Source organism: Equus przewalskii, chromosome 9 (assembly GCF_037783145.1).
Source record: "Equus przewalskii isolate Varuska chromosome 9, EquPr2, whole genome shotgun sequence".
NCBI lineage: Eukaryota > Metazoa > Chordata > Mammalia > Perissodactyla > Equidae > Equus > Equus przewalskii.
In genome coordinates this window covers 24,504,242-24,528,181 of record NC_091839.1, presented here as the reverse complement: position 1 = coordinate 24,528,181, position 23,940 = coordinate 24,504,242, and the positions used below count along the sequence as shown (strand labels likewise).

The 23,940-nt window shown below is 44.4% G+C and overlaps 1 protein-coding gene across 1 annotated transcript in view; it reads right to left on the bottom strand.

The window, feature by feature from the left end:
- Nucleotides 1-5,423: 5,423 nt before the first annotated feature.
- NLRP5 (NLR family pyrin domain containing 5) overlaps nt 5,424-23,940 on the bottom strand; it is a 31,547-nt gene continuing 13,030 nt past the window's right edge. The window contains 8 exon segments of the mRNA XM_070632438.1: nt 5,424-5,982; nt 8,244-8,414; nt 11,587-11,757; nt 13,686-13,856; nt 15,998-16,168; nt 17,986-18,156; nt 20,608-20,775; nt 22,354-22,524. Coding sequence (XP_070488539.1) covers nt 5,850-5,982; nt 8,244-8,414; nt 11,587-11,757; nt 13,686-13,856; nt 15,998-16,168; nt 17,986-18,156; nt 20,608-20,775; nt 22,354-22,524 — 1,327 coding nt within the window. The 3' untranslated portion in view covers nt 5,424-5,849.

The following is a 23,940-nucleotide window of genomic DNA, read 5'->3' as shown; positions in this document are numbered from 1 at the left end:
CTGCTATGGGATTGCCTGTGAACCAGTCCCGTTCAGTAGGGGATGGGGAAAGCCCCGGGGGTGCTTCTGAGGGAGCTTTCCCCGCTTAATGCAGAGCCATGGATCTCAGGCAGAGGCAATTGTATCCTGCACGTAACATCTGGCAATGTCTGGAGCCACTTTTACTTGTCACAAGTGGGAGCCCGGGGGTGCTACTGTCATCCAGTGGGTAGAAGCCAGGGATGCTGCTCAACATGCTACAATGCATAGGATAGCCCCTTCCCCCACAGCAAAAGATTACTCGGCCCCAGGTCAGCAGCACTGAGGATGGAAAACCTGCCACAGACATGGGAGCGGATCCTTTCTTCTCCATCTGCGCATAAATGAAGACAAGGATGACACTCTACTGCCACCTAGTGAGCATCAGGGGAAGTCCAAGGGAATTGCGAGAGGTGGGGTCAGAATCCTGGCCTCCCAGGGCTGCTGAATTAACTAAACCTGGAATTACCCACCCACGGACTCGTTACTGTGTGAGAGGGGAAACTTCTATTCAGTGCCTGCAGGTCAGGGGTTGTGTTATTTGTCGTTGAAAGTATCAGAATTGATGTGGCTTCACCCACCGCACACACACATCCCGTTTTACCCATCTGCAGAGTGTGGCAGGGCGGGTAGAGGTGGAGTCTGTATCATATGACATGAGGAAAACGTCCCAGTGGAGAAAATGACAAGTGAAGTTTCCAGAGTCAGCAAGGAGGCAGCATCCCCCAGCCCCCGGCCAGATTTACAAGGTCAGGGCAATACCGCTGGATTCATCAAGGGTCGTGATTCAGAAGAGGGTCCTTGCCCTCTAGCTGCTTTGCATTCCATGGTGCAAATATAAAAATAAACGTGCACGCGGAGAATGAACAATCAGGATGTGAGGACCAGGCTCTTTGAATATAAATATCAGCTGTTTGGGAGATAATCTGAGAACCCCTGTTACTTTCAGAAGTCGGTTTTGGCTGCCAAGGTAAAGGACTCCTGTTCCCGTGGTGGGGGGCACTGAGGTTCCCTGGATCTGGTCAGTTTGCTGTCAGGCTGAAAGCCTGATAGTGACTTCCCACTATGCTCAGAATAACACCCAGGGTCCTTGAACTGGCCTCGCCTGTCCTTACAGGATCTGGGTCACACCCCTCCCTGACCACATGCCACTGTGTCCCATCCTTCTTATATACTGGCTCTGACCTCAGGGCCTTTGCACCAGCTGTCCCTGGGCCCAAAAACCCCTCCTGAGAGTGCTGCATGGTGAGCAGCTTCTTGATATTCAGGTTTCTGCCTAAACATTACTCCTTGTGTTAGGATTCTCTAGAAAAACAGAACCAACAAAATATATAATAAACTACGTAATAAAATGTCATAAAATCTCTTCATATATGTGCATGTGTGTTTACTATGAAGAATTATTTATTATGAGCAATTGTGGAGGCAGAGAAGTCCTATGATTTGCCACCTGCAAGCTTGAGACTCAGGAGAGCTGCTGGGGAGGTTCGGTCTGAGTCCTCAGGCCTGGAGACCAGGGGAGCTGACGGTGTAGATTCCCCGCTGGGTCTGACAGCTTGAGAACCAGGAGCACCGAGCCGGGAGAAGATCAGTACCTTAGCTCAACAGTCAGTCAGGAAGGCCGAATTCTTCCTTCCTCCGCCTTTTTGTTCTACCCAGGCGCTTCACGGGTTGGAGGATGCCCACCCACACTGGGGAGGCAAACCACTTTACCAGTCCACTGATTCAAATGCTAATTTCATCCAGAAACACCCTCCCAGACACACCCAGAAATGCTTAGCCAAATATCTGTGTGCCCCACATTCCAGTCAAGTGGACGCATGAAGTTAACCATCACGCTCCTTAAGAGTGGCCTTGTCCAGGCCAGCAGTCGCCAGGGAATAAGAGTAAGGGAGGAAGTGGCTGCAAACAGGCACGAAGGGACTTTTTTGGGAAGATGAACTGTTCTATATATTTTGAGGATGGCTGTCCAAGTATTTGTCAACACAGATCATTACACTAAGGAGGAGGAAATTTCTACTGTATGTAAGTCATACACCAAACCTGACTTAAAAAAAAATACAAACAGTGCAGAAAAAAAGTGGCGTTCTTGGGCTCCAAAGTCAAAAACAGCCGTCCCATTCTCTTGCTAACACGTCTTGGGCTGTTTTCCTTATAGGATTGACTGTCCAGACATTCACGGCTCTTGCATTTGTCGCCCTGCCGGAATGCAATAAGCTTGGAGAGAGTGGGGATCTTGTCCGTCTTGTTTGTGGTTGAACCGTCAGCCCCAGACCAGTGGCCAGCACACAGGGGCTGGGGATTTTAAAGAACCACCACCATTTCATCCTCTCCTTTTGGAACTCGGAATCAAATGAGAAATGAGTTAGATATAAATCAGGTTATCACCTCTATTACTCAAAGCTCCATCAGTCCAATGGCCTGCATATGCAGCTTCCTAACACTTCACCATCATCCAGGTCCTTCAGCCCCGGAAGATTGCTGCATGGAGGACGAAAGAGGGCATGCAAACCTTTGGCTGCTTGGAAAGAGCGCCCAAAGGGGCTAAGCCACACAGGTCCAGTTTCTGCCTCCTGGTCTTATGAACTAGGTAAATCCCTCCTTCTCTACGCTTGGAGAAGGCTGAAGGGCGCAAGAGAAAGACATAACGCTGCCCTTTCCAACATGCAGAAGTGAGTCAAGAGTGGCTCCTCCGCCCCTGGCAGAGAGTAGTGTATGGGACAGACTATAGGGCGGCCCATGATCCCTTCCTCCTGGTGTTCACACCCTTGTGGGACCTCCTCCCCTTGCATGTGGGCAGGACTTGTGACTTGTAGCCAAATAGAATATGGCAAAGTTGATGGGATCTCACGTCTGTGATAACATGAAATTGTAAGTCTGTTTTGCAGACAGACTCTCTCTCTTGCTGGCTTTGAAGAAGTGACCTGCTGTGGTCATGTGACAAGTGGCTGGGAATGCCTTCTGGCTGACAGCCAATAAGAAGCTGAGGTCCTCAGCCCAGCAGCCTGCAAAGAAAGGAACGCTTCCAGGAACCACTTGAGTTTGGCAGATGTTCCTTCCCTGGTCGAGTCTCAGATAAGACCACAGCCCCACCTGACACCTTGTGACCTCGTGAGACCCTGAGGCAGAGGCTCAGCTAAGCCATATCTGGACTCCTGACCACAGAAACCGCGAGATGATGTGTGTTTCAAGCTGCTAAGTCTGTGGTTATCTCATGAACAGCTATAGATAACTAACGCAAGTAGCTACTTAATAAGCATTGGTGGAATGAGCGAAGTTCCAGCTGCTTCAAGAGCTTTCTCAATAAGTCATCTTCTCCTCAAACCAACCACAAGAGGTAGGTACTATTTTTTTTTTTTTTAATTTTACAGAGAAGGAAACAAAAGCCAACGGAAGCTGACATTGTCTAGTGTCACAAGAAATCATTTAGTAGAAAAGCCAGGATGCTATCACAGGTTTGAATCAAAAACTTGTTGCCTTCATTTTTAGGCAGTAATTTTCCTAAATGGGGTACACATACTATCGGGGGGTCAGGCGGTGGACATTGCTCAAGATGCTCCATTGGACACAGAAGGAAGGCAGCATGTATTTTTAGCTATATAAGATATAAGGTGAATTATCTAAAAAGACTAAAATAGTAATGCTTTATTAGTATTTGACATAAGCATCAATGGTGGCTGCCTCACCTGGTCTGTATGTCAGATGGTTATGTGTCCCATGTGGGGAAATAGTATTCAGGAGGAAGATTGGGACTCCTCTAACTCAGAAGGACCAACTGTGGCACGCCTCTCCCCCACATTCACCTCACAAAAACCACGTCCCATTGGTCCAATGTACAAGCATTACATAATGTGAACTAACTTCCCCAGAACATGTAGGTGTTTAACAGTATTCCTGGAAGGAAACCACAGCTTGAAGATAATGCTAAGAACATAAACCCAAGTAAACTTACAGGGCTGACATTTCTCCTGTGCCTGACATAAACTTCTCATCAGCCACATTACAGGAGCAAGTGGAGGCAGATCGATCACTGTCTGATTTAAACAAGCCTAAAAACATGTCCAGATCTGAAAAACGATGCTTGAATTTGACAATCAAATGAGTTAATTTATCGATAGTGCTTGGAACAGAGCCTGAACACATGATAAAGGCTGTGTGTGTCAGTTCTCATCATCATTCACTTTCATCCTCATTGCGGATTAGAGAAATAAATATAGAAAATCATAAAAAGTACAGACGGTTAAGAACACAAGATTTCCCATTCTCCTAGGAAGAGACTGATTGTTCTGTACCCACAGCAACAAGTAGCTACCCAAACGAATTTAAACCCATTAAATGGACCCAAGACAACTTGCCTCAGTGAACGCGCCATTACGAGTCAACCAATGATTCCCCTTAGCTACTGAAATTCAGTCAATCAGGGAGGGATTCACTCTGAAAAACACACTTGTGAGTGCCAGTCTCACCCGAGTAACTACACGTCAACTCAACCCGAAGATCCACCAATCCCTGAACTCTTCCCTTCTCCAAATCACTACCTGCATGAGAATAGCACTCTGTTCTACTCAGACCGTGGCAGATCAGTTCTCCTTTACCACACTAAGCGATAAGTTCAGCTTTGTGTTTCTATTTCAGATATTGAGTGACACTTATAACATCCTTTGACATTCAGGTACATGCTTTAACTTTTTATTATTTTATTTTTAATTTTTTTGGTGAGGAAGATTGGCCCTGAGCTGACATCTGTTACCAATCTTCTCTTTCTGCTTGAGGAAGGTTGTCCCAGAGTTAACATCCATGCCAGTCTTCCTCTACTTTGTATGTGGGATGCCTCTACAGCATGGCTTGATGAGTGGTGTGTGGGTCCACCCTGGGATCCAAACCTGAGACCCCTGGGCCGCTGAAGTGGAGCATGCGAACTTAACCACTATGCCACTGGGCTGGCCCTTTAGGTTTTTTTTTTTAAACCAGTGGAGTTGTATTATTGAAATCTGGGGACCACATTTGTTTTTTTTTGGTGAGGAATATTGGCCCTGAGCTAACATCTGTCCCACTCTTTCTCCATCTTTTTTTTTGGAGGAAGATTAGCCCTGAGCTAACATCTGCCGTCAACCCTCCTCTTTTTGTTGAGGAAGACTGGCCCTGAGCTAACATCCATGCCCATCTTCCTCTACTTTACATGTGGGACGCCTGCCACAGCATGGCTTGCCAAGCGGTGCCGTGTCCGCACCCAGGATCTGAACTGATGAACCCCAGGCTGCACAAGCAGAACGTGAGCATTTAACCGCTGTGCCACCAGGCCGGCCCCTCCTCCTCCATTTTGTATGTGAGACACTGCCACAGCTTGGCTGACGAGTCAGTGGTGTGCAGGTCCAGGCCCGGGATCTGAACCCATGAACCCCAGGCCACTGAAGCAGAGCACGCAAACTTAACCACTACACCACCGGACAGGCCCCAGGGGGCCACTTTTAAGAAACTAAGTCGTCCCACCTCTGCTCTTGCATCATATCCCTCCGGGTCAAGAAGGCCACTGTACACTTTCTCCCAAGGCTCTCAGGGTTTATTTGATTCTCTTTACACAGTCCGAGGTAGGACAGACGTTTTGTAGATACTGAGGTCCTATGACTTGAAGGTCAGAAGCCTACAACAGAGGCAAATGCAATAACCAAGTTATGTTGGACACACAAGGATCACTACCAATAAGGGCTTTGTGAGGATCAGAAATCATTTTCCATCTTTGGGAAGGAACTTTCGGGCACAGCTTGCCCCTGAAGACAGCTTTTAAAGTTCCTCCATCGGGATGGGTGTGGTGGGGGAGGGTTTTCATGTCTTCAGTTTTTCCACCAATACCGATCATCTCCATCGAAAGAGTACCAACCATCATCAATGATTATATGCGGCTTGAGTAGCTGCACCTCCTCCAGCATCTTTCGTACTTGAGCAGGAAATTGCAATTTCCACAGCCTGGGGAGGCAGAAAGGGGACTGATTACTCTGGGGCTTTGCTTCTGACTCTTCTCCCTTCCTCAAAATTCCTGGAAACCCCATCAAGGATCTGAAGCCTCTTCTCGAGGAGCAGGAGCATGTTCTCCCACAGAGTCAAAGTAAATCCCTACATGGAAGGAACTCTTATGTGTCAGATACCACACTGAGCTGTTATGGGCAACTGCCCCTCACAAGAAACCTAAGAGGCAGGCACGATTGTTCATCCATCCGTGAACTCCTTCTCCAGGACTGACTTTAAGCCAAGTCCTGCTATAGGGTTTGGGGGCACAGTGATGAACAAGGCAAAGTCCCCACCCTCATGAAGCTAATATTCTAGGGGAGGAGAGAGAAACAGGTATTCAAATAGATACATAGCATCAGCCCCGTTTTAGAGATGCAGAGCCAGGCTCCTGAAAGGTCAATTAGTAACGCCCAGGTCTGACTCTTCTGCTCCACCTCAATTACTATGTCCCTTGGTCACAAGCTGATCTTGTCAAAGGCTATACCACCTCCTGAATCATTGGTAAAAAATGCTGTCTTTCAAACCTGCCCATCTGCCTTTTCAGCTCGTTTGCTGAAGTGATCACTCTAACCATTCTCTTTGATCACATCAAGATCTCCCCATCCACTAAGCCACAATTTCCCATCCATCCCCCCCGTCCACCTTCACTTCCCCCTGTTCCCCTCACATCCCACATTTCAACCACTCTTGTGTTCTTTCTGGTTACATCCATTGCCAAAACTTGATCCCTGGATAAAGCCAACTGCTGAGAGCTGGACCACAGAGGAGAAAACAGTTACTCAAATAGGAAGTTTGCTACTGATGCAAATACGTCACGACCAACCTGAGTGGGCTGTCTATGCTGCAGCCCATGTTTCTCTAGTCCAGTCTTTACTTCCCCCATCCTAACTGTACTTGCTCACTCCCAGGGATGCCCCTAACTTCTCTTTTGTCTGTGAATATGGGGCGCTAAATGGCAAATGCTCTTTCTACCATCAAACATAGAAACTCCATCTCTAAGCCCTCATTTGCACATGAATGAAGCACCCTAATCTTAAAGAAGAGTCCTACTTAATCTTTTGTGACCTTTACCAATCCAGTGCTCCAGGACGTACAACATGGAACCTTTAAGTTTCTTTTTCAACTGCTCGCTCTAGAAGACACAGTGGAGCACGTGCTGATATTCACTGTCTTAAAAGCATCTTGACTCGAGCCTGCACCGCCTCCAGCCCGACCCACTTCTTTTCTCTCCCCTCCAGAGCAAAACCTTTCTTAGTCTGCACACAACGTTTCCACTTCCTCTCTCGTTCGTTCTTCAGTCCAGCTCAGCCTGACTTATGCTTTCACTGTCCCACCAGAACTGCTCAAAGTGATTAATCAGCTCCGAGGTGCCACAGCCAGCAGACTCTCTTCTCTTCTCTTCTTTCTCCATCTCCCAGCAGCATTAGACGCAAGGCTTGCTTACTTCCTTCTTAGAACCCCATCTTCTCTTAGCTTTCGTGAAGCCACATCCCCCCCCCCTTTTTTTTTTTTTAAGTTTTGCCACTACTCCTTACCCTCCCCTTTGCTGGCCTCTCTCTCTCATCCTTCAAATAGAAAGACAATACTTTAATGTTTCTCGTGTTCTAAGGAACTAAGCACTTACATGTGTCAACTTATGAGGATTTGATGTGACCTTTTGTGTCTGGTTTCTTTCACTTAACATAATGTTTCAGTTTATCCACATTGTAGCACGTACTAGGACGTCATTCCTTTCTATGGTTGAATGATAGTCCATGGTATGGATAGACCACATTTTATTTATTTGTCCTTACGTTGATGGACATTTAGGCTGTCTTCACCTTTTGGCTGTTGTGAGCAATGCTGCTGTGGACATAGGTGTGCAAATCTCTCTTCGAGATACTGCTTTCGATTCCCAGAAGTAGAATAGTTGGATCATACAGCAATTCCATTTTTAGTTTTTTGAAGATAAACATTTTATTTGTATGTTTTCTCTCCGCTCTCCACCAACCCATCCAAAAGTAAGCCCCATGATATCAGGCACCTTGACTCTGACTCCACACCCCTGTATCCCCAGCACCCAGCACAGTGCCCGGAATATAGTGAGCACTTATTGGTTGAATAAAGATCTTGTTGCTGAGTGATGATCTCAACTTCTCTGATAAACTGCTTCTCCACCAACTAGCATGCCTGTAATAGAAGGAGGTTTGTATCTCAGAAGACAATCATCATTGACTTACCCAATTATTTGTAGATTAGATGTGGGATGTGCAAAGGCTGAACACAGCTTCATCATTCCTCCAGGACTGAAATTGTTCCGTATCAGGTTTAGGCTGGTCAGGTGCTGGTTGCAGGAGAGGGCCGAGGAGAGCACCTCACAACAACCAGAAGTCAATTCACATGCCTCCAACCTGCAGGGCAAGCACACCCAAGAAATAACCCCAAAGATCAATGATCCATCCTTCCTTCAACCCATTTGACTTTCACATCAACGTTTTAAAAAAGGGGAGTGGCATGGTTTTGTCTTTTTTATGGCTGAATAGTATTCCATTGTATACATCTATGTAACACATCTTCTTTATCCATTCATCTGTTGATGGGCACTTGGGTTGTTTCCAAGTCTTGGCTATTGTGAATATTGCTGCAACGAACAGAGAGGTGCATAAATCTTTTAAAATTAACATTTTCATGTTCTTTGGACAAATATCCAGAAGTGGAATAGCTGGATCATACGGTATTTCTATTTTTAATTTTTTGAGGAATCCTCATACTGTTTTCCATAGTGGCTGTACCAGTTTACATTCCCACCCAGCAGTGTATGAGGCAGTCTGTACAGAAGTCGAAACAGAAATGATGTACACTTGAAATTTATATGATGTTATAAACCAATGTGGCCTTAATAAAATAAATTTAAAAAAGAAATATAAAAAATAAAAGAAGAGTGGTGGGCTCCACCCAGAAAGTTTCTGGTTCAGTAGTTCTGGGGAGGGACCCGAAAATTTGCATTTCTAGTGCGTTCCCAGGCAATGCCGTTGCTCCCGCTGGTTCTCATGTTGAGAGCTGCTGGATGACTCAATTACAGTTGTGGAAAAAAGCAAAGATAAAGGTGGAGGAGCATGCAACAAGGGAAAGAAACAAGGAACATGGAGGGGACTTGCTGAGAAAGTGACATTTCACCTAAAACTCAAAAGAGGAAGAGAAGTAAGTTATGTTAACGGGGGTAGTGTTGCTACACGGTTAAGAAGTTGCACGTACACCGCCCTTATGGAAGGAAGGGGTGGACGTGTCTCAGAAATGGAGTATCAACCAGGCGGCCAGAGTAGAGTCAGAGGCAGTGGTGTGAGACGAGGCTGGACATTATAGGTCACATTAAGGATTTAGGGTTTTATTCTAAGAGCAATGGAAAGCCAAAGAACATTGTTAGACGTACTAATGGTATTGTAGCAGTGCTCTTAGACTTTGGAGATGCATTGTTGAGGTGCTTAGGGGTGGAACGTCAAAATCTGTGTCTTGCTATGAAATAATTTGCCAGATAGGTAGTTTAAACTAGGTGGTGGGTATATAGATTTTAAACGTCGCAATGAGTCCCAAATGCGTATTTTGGAATTCTTTTTTTTTTTTTTTTTAATAAAGGAAGACAGTTGTTTTTTAATTTTTTAAATTATTTATGTATTTTTTTTTGAGGAAGATTAGCCCTGAGCTAACTACTGCTGATTCTCCTCTCTTTTCTGAGGAAGACTGGCTCTGAGCTAACATCCGTGCCCATCTTCCTCTACTTTATATGTGGGACACCTGCCACAGCATGGCTTGCCAAGCAGTGCCATGTCCACACCCGAGATCCGAACCATGAACTCCGGGTCGTCGAGAAGCAGAACGTGCACACTTAACCGTTGCGCCACTGGGCCGGCCCCAAGGAATTCTTATCACAGAGTAAAATGTCTGTGGGATGCAACTCAAGTAGATTTAGCCGCCTATAGCTAGATGGTGAGATGGGATTGAATGAAGTTTTATTACTATTATTGGTTTTGCCTCTAAAATATCTAAGCATTTATGAGGACAGAAAATCTCTAGTAGGGAGGCTGAGGGTAGAGGCAAGGGGGAGGTGATTCAGCAATACTATAGGGCACTTCATAGATGATTATGGGATTCCCCATATGGGTAAAGCTAACCTCAGAATCGTAGGGACGCTCCCTTTATTGTTTCAGAAAGGAGGTAATGTGGGTGCAGAGATTAATTGGTTTCATGGTAGAAAGTCTAGAGCTTTCCTACGAAATGGTTTTATATTGATTTGAAGGGGATGAGGTCATTTCTCAAGCATCAGAAAGAAGTTCAAAAGTTTCCAGAGAATACAAGTGGTTTGAAATTTGTTTCTGGCAGTGGGTAAAGCAAGTTAACCAAAAAAATGAAATACTGGAAAACAGAAATTTTCATCAATGACCACTGACTGCACATGATACCAACCTGCCCTTGTTTGTCTATTTTTGCTCCTGCAATTCTCAGCTACCTAAGTACAGGTGCTCAGAGGGTGGAGAGTTGGGCTCTTCAAGGCCTGGAGTATTTTTAGGTGGATGCAGCCAAGTACAGAAGGCATAGAACTTGGATGCTAAGAGGGATGAAAGGGAGCTGGAGGTGGGCATGACTGCACAGAGAGAAGTGGAGGAAGTGAGAGAACGGAGGTGGTGATGAGTTTAAAGAATGATGTGTGATTTAGAGAAGTAAACTGTTCCTCAGATTAAGCCCTTTGCCTAACAAAAGAGGAATATTACCCATCCCTCCAGTGTCAAGGGGGTTATAAATAATGCATGCATGATAATACTAGCACATGGTCAGTGCTCGATAAATAGTTCCATATACCACCTTCTAGGGGAGTTCGCAATGTTGTGCGACCACCACCTCTATTTAGTTCCAAGTTATTTTTATCACCCCAAAAGGAAATCCATACCCATCAAAGCAGTCCATCCCGCCCCTGGAAACTACTAATCTCCTTTCTGTCTCCATGGATTTTCCCATTCTGGATATTTCATACAAATGGAATCAAACAACATGTGACCTTTTGTATTTGGCTTCTCTCACTTAGCCTAATGTTTTCAAGGTTCATCCATGTTGTAGCGTGGTTGACAGTTCATTCCTTAATTATGGTTGAATAATATTTCATTGTGCATACCAGCACACTGTTTTAACAAGCCTCCCGGGTGATTCTGATGCTTACTAAAGTTTGAGAACCGCCAGTGTCATCACTTGCTTTTTGGCCCATCTTTCTCAGTAGACTGTACATGCTGCAATGCCAAGGTCTATTTACCTCTGTACTGTCACCATTTGGCACAACGTCTAGCACACCTGGGTTGTCCAATAAACATTTGTTGAGTGCTAACCACCTCTGGACCCTGTTCTCAAGCACTTGCCATTTCATATATAGGAGCCCGGTTGGAATTTACGCCTTAGTCTATTACTCTGCCAATGTTGTATTCTGTCTAATTTAATGGAATTGTGAAAGTCGGAATATCGTCTTTGTTCAAGCGACTTCACGCCCTGGTCCCCCGTCCTCTGTGCCCAGCCCTCAATGTGGTGATCTCAGGAACTCACCCGAGTCTCCTCAGAGAACTCTTCCGTTGCTTCAGTCCCTGGCACAGAGCCACAATCCCCTCATCACGCAGGGCGTTGGCAGCAAGATCCAGGCTCCTCAGGCGTTTGCTTGTTGAGATCATAAGGGACAAGTTCTTGCAGCAAGCGGCAGTGAGATTACACTTCACCAATCTGCAGGAGGAGGGAGGGAGAGAGAGAGCGAGAGCAAGAGCGAGAGAGACAGAAAGAGAAAGAATGAGAATGAGTGAATGTACCTGCACCTTTTGAGGAGAGAGCTACAGTAGGATAATTTTAGAAACATTAGTGGGGATTTCCTTTATTTTTCCTAACTGGTAAGCTTTCTGTCCATCCCTGTGAACAGCTTAGACCATGTGGCATCCACTGGCTCAGGAGAGGGAGGACAGTGGAGAGTAGAGAGCAGGGACAGTGTTTGATGTGACTGGATGCATCTCTGGAAGAAGAAATGAGCACATCAGAGTTTGCTTCCCACCTGAAGATGGGATAGAGATTCTCCATGATGGAGGGGGAGATAGACAGAAAAAATGTGAGTCAGTAGAAGCTGGTATGGTCCCCAACAAAGGGACAGAGCACTGAGAGGGAGAGAAAAGATGACAGAAATAGTTGAAATGCTAGACAGGGTTTGGGATCCAAAAGGAGAGGGGTCTTGTGCTTCTGTTCCCAGGTCAAGTGGGGTGGGAGGTGGAAATGGCCCTGCTGTCATGACTGGATGATTCATCTGAGTAGAAATGATGGAAACAGCTTCAGAGCCTCATATCTGCTGCTTAGTATGCTAAGAATGGAATGATCCCATTGGGGATGAGAGAGTTCATCTCCATGAGGCATTCACTTCAAGAATGAGGAAGGATTCCATTGTGAGTACTCACACCTGAAGATCAGGTGGGAACGGCCAAGTCTTAGATGCCAGCATGGATAAATGATAGTGAGGACCACATAATCTCCCAGAACTTAAATGCAATCCCAAAGAAATGACATCTCCAATTGACTAAGCTTTAGTTTCTATAACATGCAGAAGTAGGGCTTGAAATGCCAATTTCGTGAAAATAAATAGAGGAATTAATACTTGAGGTGCCTTCAGAGGTTTGTGGACTATGATCTCCATCCAATTCCTTTCCTGTGTTCATGATTGGGGAGGGAAAAGATCTCAAAATGGTCCCACTTTTTGGCCTATTAATTCTACCTTTGTAATTAGTCATAATACTACCAAATACACAAAGTTTATAAGGTACACATGACTAAAACATTGGACATAAGCTAAGTGTCCAGCTTCAGGGGATTTTTAAAGTTGTGATACATCATTCAATGCAGTACCCTACCATGATTAACTTGCTATTTTGATCTGCATATCCTCAAGGACAGAATGTGAGACCTAGACAAGGTTTGGGATTCTTGGGAGTTTTAGTTCCCATCTGGTATATGATTGGTGGGGGGACTACATAAGACTAGATATGCAAAATATTTAGAGCCTGTGCCGGCCATGTGGTAAGAATGCTTTAAGCGTTAACTGCTAGGATCCTTCCTTTGTAACATTAAATGCTCCTTATGCATCCAGAAGACATTTACCAAAGATTAACAGTGATTATCACTTGGTTGTGAGATTGGAGATTTGTTTATGCTCATTGAGATCTTTTAATTTTTCTACAGTTTGTTTAATAATGGAATAGTCCTTTTGAATAGAAACATTCCAATAAGGGGTGAGGAAATTTGATCCCCAGAGAGAAAAGGGATTAAAGGATAGATAGCCCCCTCATCTCCACCCCACATACAGTTTAAACAACTGAAGATTAACTTGGGGCAAGAGACACGTTCTGAGAAGCGAACAGGTTTTAGAAATTAAGGGTGACCTAGAACTCCATAGATCCTGCCATGGGGCTCCTGTTCAGAATAATCTCTCTGTCCTTCCCACTCTCATTGTAGCATCAATGCATCAACTTACAAAGAGTGTTCACTGGAAAAAATGAGGACCAGTTGACCCTGGAACTAATTTTTGGTACCAGTCTCTCTGCTCATCTCTCTCAATCTTCTAGGAACCCCAGGCCTCAGTACAGTAGAGTTGATCCCCAGCAACCATGGAAACTTACTCTAGGTCCTGGAGGTGACAAGATGGTTCCATCATGACCTCACACAGAAGGTTCACTCCAGCATCTTCCAAGGGGTTCATGCTAAGGCTCAGATGCGTCAGACGTCTGTTGCCCACAAGTGCAAAGCCAAGAAAGCCACAGCTAGCGATGTCCAAGTTGCATTCATTTAGTCTGCAGGGCACACACAAGGGAAAGAGAAAAGTGACCCTCAGGCTTCAGTGTGATCTTAGGTATGCAACTTCTCTTGGCCTTAGTTTGCTCCTCCTTTGAGAAGGGGTTATGTTTGTCTTTAAGAAGGCCGTTGGGCTTAAATGATGGAATGACTATGAAGCACTTGGCACAACGCCTGCATAATGCATGTGCTGGATGCTACTCAAGATTCTCTGACCATCTTTTTAATTTTCCTTCACAGTCAATGCATTAGTCTCCTACAGCTGTAATAACAAATTACCACAAACTTAGTGGCTTAAAACACACGTTATCTTACAGTTCTGGAGATCTGAGACTCATTGGGCTAAAAAATCAGGTGTTAGCTGGGCTGTGTTCCTTCCTGAGGCTCTCAGGGAGAATCTGTGTCCTTGCCTCTTACCGCTTTTATAGGCTGCCCACGTTCCTTAGCTCCTAGTCTCCAGGCAGCAATTGCATCACTGTGACCTCTGTTATTTCGTCTCCACCTCTGACTCTCCCACCTCCTTCTTTCCGTTATAAAAACCCTTGATTACATTGGGGCCACCCAGATAATCCAGGACCATCTCTCCACCTCAAGATTCTTAATCACACCTGCAAAATCCCTTTTGCCATGTAAGGTAATGTATCCACAGGTCCCAGAGATTAGTATGTGGACATCTTCGGGGTGGGGGCGTTACTATTCTATCTACTACAATCAGTATTTCCCCATCACTTATTTACTGGGAAACCTTAGAATTCATCATAAGGTAGACATAGACATTAAAGTTATATTCTGTAACAGAATTTCTGGCTACAGGTATACCATTAATGCATGAATATTTTTCACTCATATGAAGTTATTGGTGGACTCATTGGTCAAAATGACGACATGGCAGAAAGCAAATTCTTCCTGATGGAGCAAAGCACAGAAAGTTGATGGTACTGAATGAGAGTAACAAAAGTCTCTCATTCTCACTGCCAACCAAAGATTTGGGATAGAAGAGAAATCTGGCAACATGAGGAGGCAGTTTTTAAAACAGTGATAGAGACATCTTATATGGTAGCTAGAGGACATAGCATCCTCCAGGTGTGTGCACGGTGCTCCCAGAACTGCATAACACAGACTTTGTGGCTGTTGGCCCTGCGTCACCATCACCATTGTCTGAAAATCATATTGTCAACTCCTCCTCACCAGAATTTAACCTATGTAAAATAGGGACCACATCTGTCTTTCATGTCTGTATCACTAGCAACTAAGAGTGTTTGCCCAAAGTAAGTGCTTAATAAATAGTCGACCCTCATTATTCATAGATTCTGTGTTCGTGAATTTGCCTACTTGCTAAAATTTATTTGTGAGCCTCAAAATCAACACTCGTGGTGCTCACTGTTCAAGGTGGCCACACGCATGTGCGGAGCAGAGGAAAATTTGAGTTGCCTGTTGCTCACGTTCCCAGCTGGGGTTGAACTTGTTTCGGCTTTCAACCATAAACACGTGTCCTTTTTGTGGTCCAGGAAGCGCTATGATTTTTTGCATTTTTGTTTTTGTTGGTGATTTTGTTTAAAATGGCTCCCAAGCACTGTGCTAAAGGGCTGTCTAGTGTTTCTAAGTGCAAGAAGGCTGGGATTTGCCTTATGGAGAAAGTGCCTGTGTTACATAAGCTTCCTTCTGGTGTGAGTTATAGCACTGTTGGCTGCAAGTTCACTGTTGACGAATCAACAACATGGATTAAAGAAGGTGTCTTTACACAGAAACAGACAAAAAGAGGTTATGTATTTGGTTGATGAAAATGTCGTGACCAGAGGCTGCAGGAACCTAACCCTGTATCTACTTTGGGAGCAATGGTTCCATATTTGCTAATTCGGTTCTTGCGGTGACTTTATAGAACGTTGCAACCACGAATAATGAGAATCGACTGTATATGGATGAGTGACGACCTCCCTCTGTAAGAAAACTCAAAGGCAGAGATAGAATTTTGCACAGAAGGATGAGATCCAGGAGATGACTGGTAGGGACGGGAGGTAGCACTTATCAGCTCCCTTCATTGAGACAATATCCACGCTCCCCACTGCTTAGCACTTTGAGAGCAGCACGTGCTCTTTGTGACAAAGCGATAAAGTCCTCGAAGGCCACGAGTTGGACTCACATCAGCCTCTGCAGCCCACAGTTGGGAAGTTTGATGGTTCGATACAACAGATTCATGCCTTCACTCCCCAGGCTGTTGCTGGACAGGTCCAAGTGTGTCAAGCTCAGGTTGCTGATGAGGCTGGAGGCCAGATCCTGGCAGTCAGCAGCCGTGAGGCCGCAGTTGCCCAGTCTGCAAGGAGAGAGTCCCCAGAAAGGAGGTGATGAGCTCTGTTCTTAAAGTTTCATCTCTGCCTCCCTTGCAAGGAAGAGAAAGAAACATCAGCCCTGTAGCTGACATGCCCTTGCAGATGGTGGTGACGTCACATTGTGTTGTGACGTCACATCATGTCTGTGCTTAACTTGTGAACTCAACTCTGGTATTTCAGTCCAAAAAAAATACTCTAAATATCGTCGGTGATTATATCTGCCATCAGCCACAATGGGGAACACACAGGCACTGTGAATCTGTTCTCCACTTGGCTGTTTTCCTTCCCCCGTATGCTACGGTGTGAGGTTTTGCTGAGATGTGTGACCTCTCTATTTAGGAGTACCTACATTTAGCATGTCGTGACCCTTACACATAAATTAGATATTCCATCTGTTTCTCAAAGCTTAAGAAAAAGTTGTACATGAAAAATAAGAGTTTGACAGTGCTTCTGTCATGGGGTTGTGACAAAGTTAAACGAATTAACATATCCATAGTGCTTAGAGCAGTGCATTGCATATGGCGGCACTTACTCCTTATCACTGATGGTTATTTCTTTCAACGAAGGAAGAAATGCTGGCTGGGTTGGACTTGAAGGGGATCTGGATATGCCAGCTCCAAATATGGCACTTTAACATAAGGGTTATTTTGAACTGAAGACAATTGAGAAAAAAATCAGACACAAGAAGAGCTCTCTGTGCTCTGCCCATCAGCCTAAAAGCAGGGCATAAACTTCCTTGTGTAGGTGTCCCCCCTCTCCTGTACCAGGGAGAGAACCACCCCTATCACCAGAGACAGAGATGGTCCTGAGATGTCTTCACATTACCCTTATCTACCATAAGTTTCCCCCGTGTACTCGCTAGTCACCTTACCACAAGTTATCAGTCCTAGAAGCCCAAAATCTCTTTCCTTTGTCTTGTCCGTTCTCCACAATTTATCCCCCTTTGTTAAAATGGTATATGAACCCCTGAGTCTAACCACTTCTCTGGATTTTTCACTTCTTTTCTGTGAAGCCCCCATGCGTGTTAAAAAAATTATCAATAAACTTTGTATGCTCTTTCTCCTGGTTAATCTGTCCATTGTTAGTTTAATTTTCAGGCCCCAGATACTGAACATAAGAGGGTAGATGAAAGTTTTCTCCCACCTCTCCTACAGACTGATGGAAGGTCTGTTGGCTTCTTCTGTGATTTTCCCCCTCTGGGCCTTAAAGGGCAATTTGTGTTATTTGGTTTTCAAGCTTTGCTGTGACTTTAGAACCAAACTCCTGATGGAGGAGGGATGTTACTGCTGTGGCAGGTTTTAGAAGAATGGGACTAGAACACTTAACACGTAGCCTGGTGCTCAAGGGACGCCATAGATGGCAGCTTTCCCTACAAGCCTATGACTCCAGGATTTCAGCATCGATGACACTTTCAAGTATATAACATGGTATTGTTAACTATAATCAGAATGCTGTGCATGAGATCCCCAGAGCCTATGCATCTTATAACTGGAAGTTTGTGCCCCTTGACCAACATCTCCCCACTTCCCTGACTCCCAGCTCCTGGTAACCGCCATTCTACTCTCTGGTTCTATGAGTTTGTCTTCTGGTTCCATCTTTTACATCAGTTCAGAGCTCAGTAGCAAAGACAGAGATGTTATTTATTGGGTCTTTCTTAATCCTCAACATTGGGGCATTCTCATGAGGTCACAACTCCCATTTTAACCCCCGGCTCATGCATCAGCTAATTCCCTCCCCTTCCCCGTCACTTGGACCATCTCAGTTAAGAGAAGATAACCCCTCAGAGAGAAGCGTGACTCACATCAGCCTCTGCAGGGTGCACTGGGAGACCTTCAAGGCATCACAGAGAGGCTTCATGCCCTGGTCTGTCACCTTATTTCCTGCCAGGCTGAGGGACTTGAGGTTGATGGACGTCATGAGGATTTGGGAGATCACCACACAGCAGGCGTGGGTTAACCCACAGTGATCCAACCTGCAGAGACAGGCAATATGGAACACATCCTTGTCTCTCCCAAAAAGCAACCCCTCTCCCCTCACTCACTGAACACCGGCCACTCTGTCCATACTGCTGGTTCCTGGACACTCTTTGCTCTGGCCTTGGGGGTCTGAACATTTGCTGTTCCTGTTTGCAACATCCCTCCTCACCCCCAATCCCAGGTCTTTATATGGCTCAATTTTTCATTCCAGTCTCCTGAACATCGCCTCTTCTGAGTAAGCCAGCCCTAACACTTTACTTAAACTGTGCCTGTTCCACCCCACCCTACTCCCACCTCTCCAGGATTAGTTTATTCATAGCAATGATCACCAGCCAACATGGCATATATTTATATTGTACTTTTAAAAAAAGTGAAATATATCTGACATATAACATTGTGTAAGTATGAATAGCAGACATTCAGTCCTCTCCAAAATGTCCAGAAGACATTTGGTCCATGCATGACATTTGGCTCAAGCGTCTTCTGGACATTTTGGACAGGACCGAATGTCCTGCAAGGGTAAGTTTAAGGTGCAAATATGTTGATTTGATATATTTACATTGAAATATGATTGCCATTGTAGCATCAGCCACCACCTCTATCATGTCACCTAATTAGCATTTCTTTTTTGTGGTTGGAATAATTAAGATCTAGACCCTTAGCAAGTTTGATGACTATAATACAACATTGTTGTCTATATTCACTATACTGTACATTAGATCTTCAGAAACTATTTATCTGCTAGTTGCAAGTTTGTACCCTTAAACATCATCTCCCCAATTCCCCCACCCCCCCAGGCCCTGGTACCCACCATTTTACCCTCTCTTTTTATGGGTTTGGCTTTTTTTAGATTCCATATACAAGTGAGGTGATATAGTATTTGTCTTTCTCTGACTTGTCTCACTTAGCATAATGCTTTCACAGTCCATGTTGCAAATGGCAGGGTTTGAAAGTCATATTGAGGAGGTTGCAATCAAAATGCTTCACAATGTGACCCAATCTTTCAAAGTCATCTCCCACTCAGAGAGTTACCCAATCATCCCATGCCCTCTTCCATCTAGTAGACATTTCGGGGAATAATACGGGCCAGGTGCTAGGAACAGAGCAGTTCTAGGCTCTGGGAATACGGCAGTGAAGGACACAGAACAAGACTCCTGCCCTCAGGGATCGCCAGGAGGCAAAGTCATTATGGTTCCAAGAAACAGGCTATCACCTCCCACCATATGACTTTGCACTTTCTCTTTCCTTGGCTCCTCTTCTCTGATGTATCATATTTATTTTTTGAACCCAAGCTCCAATTGCTCTATTTGTGAAGCAGCCAGAGAGAGAGAATTGGCAGCTGCTTCCTCTTTGTTCCCAGAGACGACTGTAAAACCACATAGTCTCTGGCAAACACAAATGCATGTCCATCCTGCAAGGACTCCTATGCTTTGGCTGGTTTCCTTGGGTCACATTCTTAAAAGTGCAGCCTGTGGGTTACAGAGCAATCACACTGTTGTGCAAAGCAAACTACTTTTCCAAGTTGCTGTGTGTCAATGCACAAAGCTCGAAACAGACGTTGCACTTCTCTGTCTCAGAATACCAAAAGCATCGAGGAGCTGTGACTTTATACCAAGCTAATCCAATCAACAAAACGCATGCCTAGGATTTACAAAACTGTAGTAATAGACCCAAACTGGAAATGGCCAAAACGTCCCTGGATAGGTGGATAGATACACTAACTGTGGCACATCCATATCACCAGATAGCACTCAGCCATAACAAGGAACATGGTATTGATGCACAGAACAGTTTGGATGGACCTCAAGAGCGTTTGTTGATTGAGAAAAGCCAATCTCAGGGTGTGACGTGCTGCATGGTTCCATTGTGTAGCATTGTCGAAATGACAAAATTATAGAGATGGAAAATGAGTTATTGCCAGGGATTCAGGATGGTGGGGCTGGGAAGGGCTGTGACTATGAAAGGGCAACACAAAGATGATGGCGTTTCTGTATCTCAGTAGCAGTGTGGTTTCATGAATCTACACATGTGATAAAATGACAGAACAACATACACACATTGCCCAGTGTCGACGTCCTGGTTTTGACATTGTCCTGTAGTTATGTAAGATATAACCATTGAGAGACACTGCCCGAAGTGTACGTGTGACCTCTTTGTAATATTTTGTCTTATCTTTATGAAACGTTGAAAGTTACTTTTTTATTGTGGTAAAATACACAGAACACAAAATTGGCTATTTTAACCATTTTCGGTGTACAGTTTAGCGTCATTGAGTCCGTACACACCGTTGTTCAACCACTGCTACCAACCATCTCCAGACTTGGTCACCTTCCCAACTTTCTCTAATATTTTTGCAGCTCGCTGTGAGTAATTATTTCAAAATAAAAAGTAAAAACAACAACAACAAAGACAAAATCATAAAAACCAAAACCATAGCCAGCACTCACCTCAAAGACTCCAGCAAACAGTTTGGGTGTCTTAGTGCTTCACATGCCATCCCTACATCTTCATTCTTCAGGCGAGTCCTCTCCAAGTTCAGGTATTTAATATTGCGGTTGACAAGAAGAGTCATCCAGAGATGACGGAGACCAAGGGTAATCTGGGCACCTTTAAATCTACAGAAGAGGAAAAAAGAAAATGCCGATTAGACACTGGTGACATAGAGTTGTGTCCTAATTTCTCCTTCTCACTCTTCTCCCATTCCAACTCTCACCCCTCTCATTATTTTATTTTATTTTAAAGTGACAAATACTTAAGCATCTGTGATGCACCAGGTGTTGGAAATAGAGTATTAAGCAATCTTAATAGTTCATGCTCTCATGGAACTGAATCTAGTGGGGGAGACGTTTAACAGTCAAACAAAAGAGTTATGCTTAAGAATGAAATACAGTATAGTCCTTTAAGAATAGGCTAGAACTAGGGGCTGGCCCCGTGGCCGAGTGGTTAAGTTCGCGCGCTCCGCTGCAGGCGGCCCAGTGTTTCGTTAGTTCGAATCCTGGGCGCGGACATGGCACTGCTCATCAGACCACGCTGAGGCAGCGTCCCACATACCACAACTAGAAGAACCCACAACGAAGAATATACAAATATGTACCAGGGGGCTTTGGGGAGAAAAAGGAAATAATAAAATCTTTAAAAAAAAAAAAAAAGAATAGGCTAGAACTACAAACAGATACGTAGTCAAGTTCAGGTTGAAGGAAAAAGTCAAGTGTTAGAACAATATGTATAATGTGAGACCATTTGGATTAAAAAATTCACATACCAATATATACATGTAAATGTACGAAAAATCTATAATATGTGAAGATAGCCAATTAGGGAAATACAAAGTTGAAGAGGCAGAAAAAGATTTACTTAAAACCCTTTGTAATTCCTGATCTCTTTACCATTACCGTGTATGACTGTTGTCTTACAAATACAGTGGTGATGTGGATTAAAGGAAATTACAGGTTATGATGAGAGCCTCAAATAGGGACAGCTAGTGGAGAGGGATTCCCAAGGTGAAAACATTAAGATAAGAGCTGACAGAGAAGTTTGGTGTAGGACTTAAGGTGAACAGGGCATTCTTCATTATTCTGGCATCACCAAGCTCCTTGGCACAGCCCAGTGTAAGGAAACTACTTAGAGAAGCAACAGAAGTGACAGGAAGGAAAAGATGTTTGCAACCAAGATCTTGACTTGCTCTAGTCTTGGGTGTCACATGTGCTTAGCTTCATCTTGGAGGGAAGAATAAAGAACAGAACTTTTGAAGTAGAACTAGTACTTAATCTCTTACTTCAGGTGCCTGGTATAATACCCTGGGATCTACAACAGACTCAGGAGCTTACTGGGTGTTCAAATATTTGTTACTTTATTAATTAGCCTGATTTGAATGGGTCCCATAGATCATGCACCTTGGTCTTGCCATTGTCTCATGGCCTACCATTTGCCTGAAATGAGCTTTCCTCATCTTTTCCCCTACTAACCAACTCCTATTCATCCCTCAAGACCCACAGTAGATGAGCCTGCCTCAGTAATCCCTTCACAAGATCTTTAGTTACTCCTCATGTTTTGGAAACTTGGTTCCTATACCTTCCTCAGCACTTATCCCCTCTGAATACATTTTATAGACCAGTTTTCTGTCAGTAGGCAGGAGAGGAGAGCCCCAACATAGACATGCAAAGGGGCATGTACCAGGGGCTGGGCAGCCTTACATCAGATTCTGTATTTTACAGGTTGGCTGCCTCAGCTTGACACAGAGGGTCTTTATGGCCCACTCATCCAGGACGCTGCCACTCAGGTCGAGCTCTTGTAGGTTTGGATGGGTGCTGAGGACGAAGCAGAGATTTTCCCACGACTTATCAATGAAGGTCTTGGTCTGCATCCTATGTTGGAGAAGGAAATAAACATTTGCTTACACAGGATGGATTTTAATACAAGCAATGGCCACATCATCAGAGGAGAGAAACAGTCTATTAGGGCAAGACAGGGATGGCTACAGAGGCTCTGAGGACAATTTAGTGATGTCACCTTATGCTTTGCATGAGTGCGCTCATATCGACCCTGTCTCCTGAATATTTCAATACCCTGGGGGCATAAATAGGATGATTTGGAGCCACCAGCTCTCAAATCAGATTTGTGCTTAAGTTCTAGCTCCCCTTGTGTAAAATGGTGTGGTCACTATGGAGAAAAGCATGGAGATTCCTCAAAAAATTAAAAATACAACTACCAGATGATCCAGTAATCTCATTTATACAAAAGAACTGAAATCAGCATCATGAAGAGAGATCTGAACTCTAATATTCACAATAACCAAGACATGGAAACAACCTAAATGTCCATTTATGGGGAATGGATGAAGAAAATGTGATATATATATACACACACACACACACACCTTGGACCATTGTTGTTAGTGCTGTCAAGTCGATTCTCGAGACACTGTGTACAGCACAGCAGAATGCTGCCTGGTCTTTTTGCACCATCCCCTCAGCTCCTGGCGCTATATCAGACAATGGTCTGCTGCTATTCACAGGGTTTTCATCTCCAGTGTTCTTGGAAGTGGGTAGCCAAGTCCTTCTTCCTTGTCTGTCTAATCTGGAAGTTTGTCTGAAACCTGTCCACCATGGGTGACCCTGCTAGTATTTGAAATACTGGTGGCATAGCTTTCAGCATCACAGCAACATGCAGCCATCGCAGTAGGACAACCGACAGGTGGGTGGTGTGGTTGCCTGACTGGGAAACAAGTCCATGCCGCAGTGGTGAGTGTGCTGGATCTTAACCACTAGACCACCAGGGTTGGCTCATGGAATATTATTTAGCCTTAAAAAGAAAGAAATTCTGCCATATGCAACAATGTGTCTGAACCTGGAGGACATTATACTAAGTGAAGTAAGCCAGTCACAGAAGAACAAACACTGCGCGATTCCATTTCTATGAAGTGTCTAAAATAGTCCAACTCAGAGATGCAGAGAATAGAATGGTGGTTGCCAGTGGCTAGGAGGAGCGGGGAATGGGCAGTTATTGTTCAGTGTGTATAAACTTTCACTGATGTAAGATGAATAAAGTCTAGAGACCTGCTGTACAGCACAGTGTCTGTATTTAACAATACAGTATCGTGCACTTAAAAATTGGTTAAGAGGATAGATCCTATGTTGTGTTCTCACCACAGTTAAAAGAAAAATTCTAGCTCCTTCTTGGCTAGGCAAGTCTGTGGACTCCTTAGCCTCTATTTTTCCATCTGTACCACTGGAATGACTAATTGTCCTTATTTTAGACTCCTATTTCTCAACCAGAGGACA